Source organism: Eumetopias jubatus, unplaced genomic scaffold, assembly GCF_037043125.1.
Source record: "Eumetopias jubatus isolate StellerSeaLion01/CBP00866 unplaced genomic scaffold, mEumJub1_p1.0 scaffold_8, whole genome shotgun sequence".
NCBI lineage: Eukaryota > Metazoa > Chordata > Mammalia > Carnivora > Otariidae > Eumetopias > Eumetopias jubatus.
Window position 1 is genome coordinate 117,464,613 of NW_028274814.1, and position 13,763 is coordinate 117,478,375.

Genomic DNA, 13,763 nt, shown 5'->3' on the forward strand with positions numbered 1-13,763 from the left:
CTGTCCGGAAGGTTTTTTAACAAAGAGACTGTGTATGACAAAATCATCTTCCAAACACTAGTGTTCCTCAACACCAGAGTACCTCACCACTCACTGGGGATGTGATCCAGAAGTGTTGCTCTTTGAGAGTAAAACCACAGTTAAGCTGCTGGCTGCCTGGAGGGGGCACGTCTACTTTGCAGCCTAACCCATCTATCTGTGACAGTCGTCTGTGTAATTTCTTTGAGGTGATCTGGTAGTTGCCTTCTACTGCATACACAAAAATAAAATGACTGGGCTCCCAAAGTAGGGGTCACTTGCCCATTTCACATCACGTAGGCTTGTCTTTTATCAGAATTCAGGCAGGAAATGTAAGGTTGGGAAATGGGGGTTTCAACCAAATTAACTCACAATTGGAAAGAGTCTGAGGGGGATTTCTTTATTTTCAATGAAAATGTCTAAATTGCTTCTCTGTGTAATCAACAGAAACTGACAACCTGACTTCCATTGCTGACAGAGCCCAAATTGTCTTGGATAATACCAAAAAATCTTACCATTTCCTTTTTAAGAGTCTACTGTATGTCATTTACTGTTAAGAGACCAGTAACCCCTCTGTCACCCAGCCTGGTGTCGAGTAGGGTCATCTGCAAAGCCATATTTGCTAGTTCTCTCGGAAGTGGTAGTGTGGCAAGGATTTTTGAAGGTAGCCACTTTGTGTAGAACTCTAAAACATGTCATGTATTTTAAGAGCTCTTGATGACTTAGGGTTCACCATTCTACAGAGGTGAACTATGAGACACAAGACTGAACCTAGCTACATCCTATCCGTGGTATAGTCACTGATACTACCATGTTGCTGACATTTGCACTTCTTTGTACAACTATAGTGCAGAATATGCACCTCCAAGACCTAAAAGAGTTAACATGGCTTCCCTCTCCTACACTAATTATTGACTCCAAAGTTCTTTCCCAGGTGTTTCTTTTTTGTTGTTGTTCTCTGAAGATTTTTTTTTTTAATCACAGTTTGGCAAAGTTACCACAGCAAATCCTGGGCACTCGATGTATCTTTCTTCCTCCCTTCTTCCCTTCCTTTCTTCCTTACTTTTTAATTTTAACTTAAAAATTTAGACAAGACTCATCTTGGGGGAAGATTTTATGACCCCATCATCCTAGCATTAATCACTTCAACCTCACTTCAAACTGCTTTCTGTCTCATTTGTAAGCATTTCTTGATCTGATAAGTAAGAAAAGTCCATGACATTTTGATTAACATATTGTTCCTTTTCATAGAGCAATAATGAACATCCTGTAATATTTTATCATGTTGCTCTCAAATGCCATTAAAACAGGTTGTGTTTTTGCAACAACAGGAAAACTTATTTAATTCTATAAGCTTCCTGATTCTGGATATATGAGTTGTATGGCATGGAAAATAAACACTTGTCTTTAGAAAGTTTCTATATATTTCTACATTTATTTTTTTTTTAAAGATTTTATTTATTTATTTGAGAGAGAGAATGAGAGATAGAGAGCACGGGAGGGAAGAGGGTCAGAGGGAGAAGCAGACTCCCTGCTTGGCAGGAGGCCCGATGTGGGACTCGATCCCGGGACTCCAGGATCATGACCTGAGCCGAAGGCAGTTGCTTAACCAACTGAGCCACCCAGGCGCCCATATTTTTACATTTAGAAATGAGTTTAAATGGCCTTAGCCATAACCTTTAATACTATATCATTTTGGCAATGACTTTCTTCCTTAGAGCCATGAAAATGAGTAACAATCTATTTCTTGGAAAAGTATGTTTTCTTATTTAAAATAGATTTTGTCCCCACTCTCAGTTTCCATTTATAGAGAACCTCCCCCCAACCATAGTATGAGACAGCATACTTTTTTTTTTTACCTCCAGGAGAGCCCCTAAACCTGACATTAACAGTAAATATTCAAAATAATATTCTTAAACAGTAATCTAGACTTACCTTCTGTTAATCTTAGAATAAAAGTGGGATCTAGCCCAAATTTTTCGAATGAGCCCCCAGCTGTGTCAGAGTAGAATGCTACTTGGCCCAGGTGTGAACGACTCTTCATTCGAGATGAAAAAGTAGACTTCTGGTAGACTTTCATGCTGCGGTTTATAAATTTTTCCTGCCCAAGTGCAAAAGTTTAAAAGAATTTCTAATATAACAAAATAATGTTGTCTTTAAAAATAGTAATCAGATATAAAAATATCATTTACAATAAGTCTTTCTCTCATTACTGGTAAATTTCTCATTACTAATACATTAAACAAGCGACTTTGAGTTCTTATCTCTGAAGGCCCGGGTATAGTTTGCAATTCCTTCTCTTATGAAGCTGAGCACAAATATAAAGACATTCAATATTTACTAAACATGTACATCATAAATACAAGCCTGAAAAGTGTTCTGGCTTTATTTTCATTTTCATTTTTATTTTTTAATCCTTGTCTTGCCCAACTGCAGGTAACTTGGAAATTCCACTGATTTGAAAGGACTGGTTCTGGGCGCCTGGGTGGCTCAGTTGGTTAAGCGACTGCCTTCGGCTCAGGTCATGATCCTGGAGTCCCAGGATCGAGTCCCGCATCGGGCTCCCTGCTCAGCAGGGAGTCCGCTTCTCCCTCTGACCCTCTTCTCTCTCGTGCTCTCTGTCTCTCATTCTCTCTCTCTCAAATAAATAAATAAAATCTTAAAAAAAAAAAAGAAAGGACTGGTTCTGTGGAATTGAATTGAAAACTTGAGAGGAAATGGACCTCCCCAGTAGACATAAATAAATCAGCCTTTTTTAAATTCATGAATCTTTGCTCAATTTAATTTTGGACACCTTCAATAAAACTATATAACACAAGCATAAAACCTTCACCTTACAGATGAATCTGTTATTGAGCATTTTTAGTTTCTTCATTCTAAATAGGATTTTTTTTTTTTAATCCTATAATTAGTCTTTACCTCTAGAAATAAGGAAAGCAAACCTCTTGAAATTCAAATCGTGTAATAAATGGTATAATAATATAAGTAGTGAGATTAACTGCACAGCACAGCTTTGTTAGCCTCATCTCTGGTTTAGCTTCATACCAAATAATTCTAAAATGACTCCCTCCTCCACTTCTGTTCCTATTTTCTTCTCTGCCCCTCTTCCCTAATACATACATATACATTCTCTTATCTGTATCTGGCTGGCAAATTTTAACTTACTCTTAACAATTCAGCTCTGGCTATCTCTTCAGTTAAGTCTTTGTGTGCGTGCGTGCACAGAGACAACCACACACACATACACACCACCACCACCATTATCCTTCTCTCCAACAAAGGTGGTCACTCCTTTCTCTACATGTTCTTTGTTACTGTATTTTATCAACTCTAAGATACCATTTATTGTAGGTGCACTATTGTTTTGTGCACTGCTAATTATGCATGGCAATCCATCTATATAAGCTGGATCCCAATTTCAGGAATGAGAAAATGTGAAAAAATTATGAGCATTAGAATCAATGAAGTGGGATCTACCATACTTGTCATACGTGATGGTCACGGTGTGTCTGTCTTCCCCCAGTGGGCAGTGATCATTAGGTCCTTACCGTGGGCTGGATGTTGTTCCTGTTGTACGTGCTTACACCCCAGCATAGCATGCGATGCATACACCCACACCTGACCCCTTGTCTTAACCCAGCAAAGTTCATAAAAGTGATGGATAAGAGGATAAATTTCTAACATTAATTTGGATTGGGCTTTTAATCAAACTTTACCTTCTTCTTTGCTGCCATTTCATTTTCTTTGTAAAGAAACAGATCTTTGAAAAAGATCTTATATGGCTTGTCCTTTTTGACTGAGTCATCTTTTCCTTTATCTGTTAAAAAAAAAAAAAAGAAAAGAAAAAGAAAAACATCTGTCATCCCTGCTCTTCTGACCAGTAGGGCGAGGCTTCCACCAGCCAGAATGGAGCAGCTGGATAGGTGGGTCCCTGGGAGGAGGACAAGGCAGCCTTTGCGTCTCCAACTGAGGCAGAGATTCAGGGCCTGCAACTCAAGGGCCAAAGACACGGCTCATCTGTTTGTTTTCCATGGCACCGAGCACAGGGCTTAATACTTCAGGGGGAATGTTATTTGTTATGTGAATAGATAGGGGGGCCTATTACAGGATAGTGGGATCATATTTTGAGGCATTAAGATTTTGCTTCTTCCCGTCACTACAAATATCTGTACTATTACCCTTACACTGCCATTGCTGCCGTACCCTTAGGGACATCCTTGGTCCAGACTAGAGAGTCATCCAAAAAAAAAAAAAAAACACACACACACACACACAAAAAAAAAAACAAAACAAAGATAATGACAATATTGGCAAGGGTGTGGAGGAATTGGAATCTTAACCTTCTGCTAATGGGAATGCAAAATAATGCAGCCACTTTGGAAAACAGCCTCAAAAAGTTAAGCATATATTTGCCATGTGACCCAGCCATTCCACTCCTAGAAATGAAAACATATGTCCATATGAAAACTTGTACATGAATATTTATAGCAGTATTATACATAATAGTCAACAGATAGAAACAACCCAAATATCCATCAACTGATGAATGGATAAACAAAATGTGGTATAGCCATACAATGGAATATTAATCAGCCATACAAAGGATACATATTCTGACTGATGAAACTTGGAAATATTATATTAAGTGAAAGAAGCCACATGAAGTCCCTACATTATAAGATTCCATTATATTCCATGAAATGTCTAGAATAGGCACACCCATGGAGCCAAAATGTAGATCAGTGGTTGCTTAGGGCTGGAGGGGAGTTAGGGGGTTATGGCTAAGGGGTGCAGGGTTTCTTTCTGAGATGATAAAAATGTTCTAAAATGGTCTGTGGTGATGGTGGCACATATCTGTGAGTACAAACCATGGACTTGTATACTTAATAAAAGAGAAGCCTGGCCATAAGGGGACGGGTGATGAAAAGGGAGAGGAAGGTCCACTAAATTTCTGAATGGATTTTTTGTTTTTATTTATAAAATCTCAAATGATAAAAGGTCTTTCTCTTTTTCTTTCTTTCTGGCTTTTTAATGCTTGGGGGTGGAAATTTTGGCTTCAGAGACCAAGAGCCAAAAGCAGGAATTCTGGAGCTTAGAACTGACAACTTAAGTCAGAGAAAGGGAAAGGATAACTGAAAACACATCCCCCATCCTGCCTCAGCCCCTGCACCCACTTTCACCTCCCAAAATACCAGAGTATTTTGAAAGTGGCCCTCATCTCTAAGTGGCTGAAAGATACAACAGGCATAGGAGTTATTGGTCTGGAGCTTAAAGGCTGCCTGAGAATTGGCTGTTTGCCCAGGGATTCAGTTGGGAAAGTGGGGGATGTCTGGGATAGAAACCTCAGGCAGGTTCATCTGTAGGTAATGGGTTAGGAAGAAAGAAAATTGCAGAGTGGAAGCTTTGAGCTCAACAGTGAGTGTGTGGTGTTCTGATCACCTCCGATTCACCTTGTGGGTAAAGGAAGGATCCCTTCCCCAAATAGTACGAGATGACCAAACATATGACACTCTACACTGGACTAATGAGATAGATAGCAGTTTATTAGTCACTTATACTCATAGCCCTGGGGAGGAGGGCACCACCTGCCATGCAGGGCCATGTCAGGAGCAGAGTGAAACAGAGGGATGGCAGGAGGCAGGCTTTGTAGTAACAAGAGGGTGAGGTGCCCCCTGCTTCCCTCAAGAGGATGTAATTGACTTGTGGAACCCATCAGGATGAAAACCAGTAGAGTATAACTGGTCCAGCTGATGAGGAAATTGCTGGGTTGGGAACGTGTCTCACTGCGTGGAAGTCAAATCTGGCAAGAACAGGAAGACTTACAGTTAGGTCTTTGTGGCTCTGTGAGGCTCAAAGATGCCAAGGCAATACATGAAATCTTAGGCCTTATAATACATGAGCAAAGACAGGTGAGGGTGGGTCCAGGCAGCTGGGCTTGGAGACAAGCAGGAGTATGGAAGGGCATAGCCAACAGGCTAAGGCCCAAGAGGAGGCAACAGAAGTCAAAGACCAAAAGGGACTTGGGGTTGAGAGGCATACAGAGTTCATGACCTGTACCCAATACCACCACTCTCAGGCCAGAGCTAGACCCGACATCCCAGGATGGGACCACTGATGCCATCCAAAGGGTGATCATTGGTAGGCTGGACATCTCTCCCTCAACCAACCCTCTCTCCTCCCAAGATAAACCTCACAAACTTACTGTCCACCCCACCCTAGGTGGCTTAAAATCTTGAATCCTGTCCGACCAAGTTTCAGTGTCCTGGAATGACAAGATATTTTTTTCCCCTCCAAGTCCAAAGCCAAGTTCCTTTTGGTTATAAAGAAATAGAAAAAACTAAACTCTAAACACCAAGTATATTAGTTTCCTATGGCTGCTATAATAAACTATAAATTTGGCAGCTTAAGACAACAGAACTTTATTCTCTCACAGTCCTGGAGTTCAGGAGTCCATAATCAAGGTGTCAGCAAGACCATTCTCCCTCCAAAGGCTCTGTGGGGGAACCTTCCTTATCTCTTTGAGCTTCTGGTGGCTTCAGGCATTCATTGGCCATGTAACTCCAATCTTTGCTTCTGTGTTCACAGGGACTTCTTTTTTTCCCAAAGACACTTGTCATTTAGGATTTAGGACCCACCGTAAGTCCAGGATGATCTCGTCTTGAGGTCCTTACCTCAATTACATTTAAAAGACCCTTTTGCCAAATAAGGTCATATTGCAGGGGTTAGGACACGGAGGGCTACCATTTTGGAGGGACCACTTTCAACCCATTCTAACAAGTTTTTGTTATAAAATTGTTATAAACTGAATGAGTGAATTATAAACTCACTGTAAGCACTGGCCCTTAGCCAACCCTTCTCCCCACCTGAATCACTTCCTAGTCTCACAGAAATGGGGCTGCTATAACAAATCACCACAAAAGGAGGGCCTTAAAACTGCAGACATTGATGCTCTCACAGTCCTGAAAGCCAGAAGTCTAAGATGAAGGTGTTGGTTTGGTTCCTTTTGGAGTTTCTCTGGGAGAATCCATGGCATGACTTTCCCCGAGCCCATGGAGAGTGCCTACAGACTGCCTGTTACCTATAACACACTCATGGTGTTATCCAATGTTCAAAGCTTTGTCAAATTTGTAAGTGACAAAGAAGTTATTCTTCTATACCAATAAATATGAATTCCTTGTATACTTGTACAGAATCAGGAGGAGGAGAGAAAGGCTGGAAAAGGAAAGGAGAGGACAGAGTCTGATAAAATGTAGTTATTCATGTCCTTTATTATGACAAATAATTGAATTAATTGTCGTATGCTATGAAATTCCCTAGCAATCTAGCTAAATATGACCATTTATTGCCTCTCTGATGTGAAGATTTTTCTTTGCAGAATTAAAAAGTGGAAGAGAACCTTCTCAGCAGGCTATTCATAAACTCTACGTAGAAAGGCCATGTCTGAAGCTTGTCGTTTGGTATTTTCCTTTTCTACGTTCCCTGATCTACTGGGGAGACCGACCGTACCAGGCACAAAGTAAGAGCTCATTGACAGATTTCCTCTTTACCTTCAGAAGCCAGTGATATCGGCAAAAAATAGGACATTTTGTCTCCTGGCCCTGTCCAAAGAAAAGGAAAGACATTAAAAATAAATTCTGTAAACCTGAGCATCGGGTGATGTATCACTAAATGGTACACCTGAAACTAAGAGAACATTGCATGTTAACTAACTGGAATTGAAATAAAAATTAAAAAAAAAATAAATTCTGTAAACCTTGAGTAAAGGGGCAAATTCACCAGCCAGTGATTCCAAGTAGCCTTCATTGCTTTTAAAAGCACAACCTCTTTGGCCCAGCAATTCCAAATCTGGGAACTTATCCCAAGAAAATAATCGGGTAAGTGGGCAAAAATAATAATTTTATGTACAATAATGTTTGTTGACGTGTTATTTAATAAACAGGGAGTTGATTAAATTAACTCTGGTATACCCATAACACGGATTGCCCCGTGGCCCCTCAAAATAGTTCTGTAGGCACTATTCCCTCTGTTAACTATATATTAAAAGTGAAAAACAAAATATTTCAAAAAGGTGGGAGTAGCGTGGATAAAAAAACACCTGCCAAATCAGATGTTTTGAAAAGTTGTTCACCCAACATTAATAGGGGTTGTCTTTGATTTGGAGCAACCTCTCCTTGCATTTCTATCAGGTTTGGGATTAGGGTTAGGTGCAAAATTCAAGGAAGTGGCCCCCAAAACTCAGTTATCAAAATAAATAAAATGTTAATGCAATTTTTTAAAAATTCCAAGTCAGTGCAGGAAAAAAATCCATGGTGAACAAAATATCAAGACCTTAAATACAGACAGGATCTGACTGTGTGCCCCATGACCCGGAGAGCAAGCCCCTCCCTTGCCACACCTTCGTCCGGGCCCACAGATCTCGCCTTTATGTACTTTTTTGACATTTTGTTCATCATGGAATTTTTTGCATTAACTTTTATTTTTAAAAGTAGTGAATTAAAATGTTGTTTGTGTTTGCCCTCCCCTTTAGGTTTTGCACCAAAGGTAAATGTTTCCGTTGCTTTACCCTAATCCTTGTCTTGAATTTTTACACTTTTTTAATATTAATTATTTCTCAATGAGTTTGCACAATTTTTACAATAAAAAAAGTAACAATGCTATTTTCATTGGGGGAAGAAAAAGGATATTCAGGAATTTATATAAAAAGGTGTGCCCACACCAGGAACAACGGGACAAACAGCCTGTTTCAGGTTGCCTGTTTAAATTTATGCCTCAGTTCTCTCAAAGAGCCACGTTGAAGAGACTCCCAGAGGCATTTGTAGAAGATGATTAAAGATCCAGACTTTGGAACAGAGAAGCCTGTTGGTTTGATATTTACAGATGTGTGAGCAAGATCATTTAACATTCAAAAAATATTTATTGAGTATCTGCTGTGTGCAGGCATTGTTCTGGATGCCAGAAACAGGATAATTTAAAAGTGATGACAACAATAACAAAAGACAAAAAAAAAAAAAAACACCACACACTTTCTTTGTGGGGCCTACATTTTAATTACTTAGCAGCTCTGAGCCTCAGGTTCCTATTCCATAAAATGGGAATATAATCTCACCTCTTAAAGCTTTTTAAAGGATGCGATGACATAATGTGTATAAACAACCAAGCAGGGCACCCCTAACACCCAGAGCAAACTCAGTAAGTGGGAGAAATTTTGTGCTAATATTGACCAAGGAGAATGTGATTTTACTTCCAGTGATTATAAAAACAAAAATGAAAAAGAGAAAAGAAATTATGTTAAAGCTTGTAAAAGAAAAAGATTAACAAAAACCTACGTCATTGATATTATACTTTTTCAGATTACTGAAGATTTTTTTCCCACAGGCATTGAGTTCATTCTGACAGTGGAAAAGAAGGGTCGGTGAAAAACTGATGACAATCTGTTGGGTTGATGTATTTGGAATATGGATGGCCAATATTAGGAGGTTTTTGTATATTTACACACGCTGTACTCATCTAAATCCCTAAGATTCTGCTCACCTCTTTCTTGACATACTTTTAATCTTTCAATTCTCTTATCTATCTAAATTCACCCCCCATCCATCCCTACTTTCATTCACTTTATCCTAAGTCTATCTGCAACAAAAATCTTTATCCATGGCTTCTGGCACCTTTTCCCTCCTAGAAAGACCAGAATTTTTCATTCTTCTAAACCAACTGCTAGAGCTCTGATTCCAGCTCTCCAATAATTCAGAGAACATGTTGAATGGAACCAGTAATCTCTAGAAGTTGTTATACTTCTATACTTATGTACCTTTAATCTCCCTATTGATTAATGAAGGGTTGGTGAAGAACAGAAGAGAGAAGAAGAGAGCTAGCTATTCCTAGAAGGGATTATAAGTTTCTCTGAACTAAACCAATATGATGTGCCAATCAGGAAAAGAAAGTCAAAGTCAGTGAATGTCTTTGTTGTACAAAATAAAAATAGCATGACTAAACAAAAGCTCCGTACTGAAATAGAGGGAAAATGTCATTGGATTGCATAGCAAATGCCTGCAAATTCACATCTAAAATATATGTTTAAAAATATATATATGTTCAAATCCAACTTCTGACAGATGAAAAAGATGAAGAGCTCAGAAAAATGAGGGCTTTAAAATGGTGATGTGTGACTTCAAGCCATTGTTTTCAGAGGTGGCAGAGGCTAGTGGTGAAGAGCATGGACTGTCATTATGCTCCTTAATCCCCACGCTTCAATTTCCCCATCTTTCAAAAGGGCGGATAAGAATAGCATCTACCTCATGTGATGGTTAGGTGAGTTAACATGTGTCCCTCACTTTGCACAGCATCAGGTGCTCAGTGAGCACCATAGCAGTGTAAGCCCATGGGGAAAGCATTCTAAAGAGGAAGGATGCCTGGTATATTTGAGGAACAGCAAGGAGATTCGTGGAACTTAAGCATAGTGAACAAAGCACGGAGTGATAGATGAGCTCAGAGAGATCTCGAGGGCCCTGTGGGTCATTTCCTCAGTGAAATGAGAATCTGGAATGGACCACTCTGTCTGCTGAGCTGGGAAGAGACTGTACATGAGGGTGAGGGTGGAGTAAGGCCACCTGTTGGGAGGCTACAGTCATTGGGAGGCAAGAGATAATGGAAGTGGTGAGAGGTGGTCAGATTCTAGATACATTTGGAAAGTAGAGCCTACAGGACTGGCTGATGGTTTGGGTGTGGGGTATGAGATAAAGAGCCCAGGAAAGAAAGAATGGAGTTGTGATCGATAGAGACAGAGCGGCTGTGGGGGAAGGGGCAACTGGGAAGATCAAAGGTTCAGCTGGGAACATGTTACATTTGAGATATGTTAGACATCTATTAAAGGGATGTGGGTGTAAAATATACTGTTCTCCCAAGTGAACACCATACCGGTTGATTTAATTAATGCTAGCATTCTTCTAACATTATGAAATTATATGTGGCCTCTGAGTCAGATTTTTGATACGTATCATCACAGGGGTAGCATGGATGACCCTATGGAAAGACCTTGGCCTTGACGGCAGACAGGTTTGAATCCTGCCTCTGGCTCTTATCAGCTCTTTCTCTTAGGCCTATCCAATGAAACTCAGTGCAACTTAGGTTCTTCTATCTGGTATGGATACTAATATCTTCCTTAACAGGCTTGTTGCAATTTTCAAACACAGGCAATGCATGCAATGTGCCCACTCACGATAGGCTGATAGGGAAATAATTGCCTATAATTTCTTCAAGGCAGATATCCAGATCTGTCTTCTCCCTAGTCTGCTGTGTCTTGTGAATAACCACCAGCATTTGAAAAGGAGGGGTAACTGACAACCAGCTTTCCTAAGAAACCCTGAACTCAAATTCTCAAAACCAGTTCATTGGAGAGGAATCTACCAGCAATATCAGTGCAAACGTGGGGAACCTGACCCATCTTCGTGCACATTCTTAACATTCCAAGCTTCATGGAAGTGGAAAAAGAGGAATGGGGTTTTATAATGCCCAATCCCAAAGTCCAAGACCATTTCCAAATACAATGAACAATAACAGTATCTACCAGATATTATTCGAAGCAGTTTCTGCTTGACTTTCTCAACAACTCTCTCTGCAACTCAGTGAAAATGGATTTCCAGTCTCTCAGTAGGAGATAAAAAGCTTTGTTTATCTCCCATATGCAAACAAAGATTTAGACAGATTCAGACCTAAAGCCTTTCTGTTTTTGCCCACCTCCTTCCCACCCACTTGGACAAATACTAGGAGAAAGGGCTGTAAACTGTGTCCTTGGATGGTGTAGGGAGACCAGAGCTAGCAATTTTTTGTTTACCTGAGAGCCAGGAGCCACTAGGTCCTTGGCCTGCTCAACGACCTGCCTCTTTTGATTGGGTCAGAAGCAGAGCACGGGGATGAGGAAATTACCTTCAGCTCGACCTTTAAGGCCCTGTGTGGACTTTCCTGTTGACATTTCTGACTGCCCCTTTTGCAAAATGAAAACAAAACAAAAAAAGCAAAAAACACCTGGGGGCCAAGAGGAAGGAGGAGAACAGGAGAAGACAGCCAATGTAAGATGATGTAAAAAGTACTGCGTGAACTGAGAAGTGCTATGGGGGTGTTGGTTATCACTGAGGAAATTATCTAAACTATGTATTTTAAAATGACCAAGGGGGAGAGAAGCCCACTCTTGTCCTTGCTTCTGCAAACTTCTTGTTTGCAGGGGCTTTTCAGGCCATGTTGGATATCTGGACTGTCATCAACGCACTCCGTTCACCCACAACTCAACAGCCCCGTGAATAGAATGACCATTTCCTTTTGACTTCACCAAAACTTGAAAGCTTTCAGTTCATGGTACATTCTGTGAACTGCTGGCTGAGATCTCTTGAATTTAACTGACCAAGGGGAGAAATAACAGGATGAAAATAAACCAGCAGCAGCGGCCGCAGTAGTAATAGTATAATAATAATAATAATTACACCTATTATTTAGAGCTAGGCACTGGGCAAAGTGTTTTCCATTTCATCTTCTCTAAAGCTCAAACAAGTCCATAAAATAGAAAGAAACAATTACCCCATGAGAAGATGGATGAGAAAACTGCGGTTTGGGAAAATTAAGGACATTTCCCAAGGTCAAATAGCTCATAAGTAACAGAGTGGGGTTAAGACCAGTTTATGGAACCCAAAGCCTTCTATATTTTTATAATGTCACCCCTTCCTTTACCCCTACAACTTCATAAATCTGCACATATGCCTGTAATTGCAAAATGGAACAGATTCAAGTCTAATAAAAGTGTATAAAAAAATAAAATAATTAAGACGTAAAACCCAGTGCCTGCCAATGTTTTCACAGCAGTTGAGAGGTGAGAAGAGATGTGGGTGAGAATTACAGACCATCTTCCTTAAATAAACTTGATTCCGTCTCCAACCTTGGCGGCAAATTGAGAGTAGGCGCCCCCAGATACAGCTGGGGTGAGGGGGGGGGCGGACACGGGGCTGAAACCACGTTTACCTGCAAGAGTTTGGATCCAGGAGCCGGTCCAAACCTATCCTTCAGGAAGGCGTTAGCGGACGCTGGGCAGAGGCACCAATGGTTTCTCTAGTCTCGGCTCTATCCTCCCCCGCCAGGATCCCCCTTCATCTCGGGGACCTTCTGGTAGGGGATCCCGGAGCGGAGCTGGCCAACCGAAAATTGTGCGCGGCACCCGCCACCCTGCTCCACGGCCGCGCGGACCCAGGAGCAACTCACCGACCGCACCCCCTTCCTCCTCACCCTCGGGTTCCCTCTGCCGGCCGCCCGTCGCGTCCCAGCCCGCTGGGCAGGGGCTCCCCGACGCTGCCCCTCCCGGGTCTCTATGCTCGGTTGCCGCCCCGGCCCCTGGGGAGAGGTTTGCCCCACTCAGCCCCATCTGGGCTCCCTGGCCCTTCGGGGACCCCCCTTCCGCCTGGCCCTGTAGTCAACGGAGCCCGGTAACCCAGCTTCAGTTTCCTAATCTAGAAATTAGGGACAGTGGTCTCCACGACATTTACCCAGAACATTGGGCGACCAAAAAAGAGATTCCATGATCGCGATTATTACTAATCCTCACTCGGGTTATTGGCACCCGCGCTGCCGCGGCGCCGGCCTGGGGGAGGCGCGCTCTCCGGGGCATCTGGGCAGGGCGGCGGCGGCGAGCGCCCGCCCCGGCTCCACCCTCCCTGCCCCGCGGCGCCGCCCGCCGACCCGCGCCCTCCTCCGCCCGCCCGCCCGCCTGC

At 41.7% G+C, this 13,763-nt stretch overlaps 1 protein-coding gene across 1 annotated transcript in view; it reads right to left on the minus strand.

Moving 5' to 3' along the window:
- CCDC38 (coiled-coil domain containing 38) overlaps nucleotides 1-7,608 on the minus strand; it is a 34,593-nt gene extending 26,985 nt beyond the window's left edge. Inside the window, exons 1-3 of the mRNA XM_088025287.1 lie at nucleotides 7,566-7,608; nucleotides 3,735-3,835; nucleotides 1,954-2,119 (exon numbers count right to left, since the gene is read on the minus strand). Coding sequence (XP_087881413.1) covers nucleotides 1,954-2,119; nucleotides 3,735-3,835; nucleotides 7,566-7,602 — 304 coding nt within the window. The 5' untranslated portion in view covers nucleotides 7,603-7,608. The remainder of the gene's footprint in view (nucleotides 1-1,953; nucleotides 2,120-3,734; nucleotides 3,836-7,565) is intronic.
- Between the last annotated feature and the right edge of the window lie 6,155 nt (nucleotides 7,609-13,763).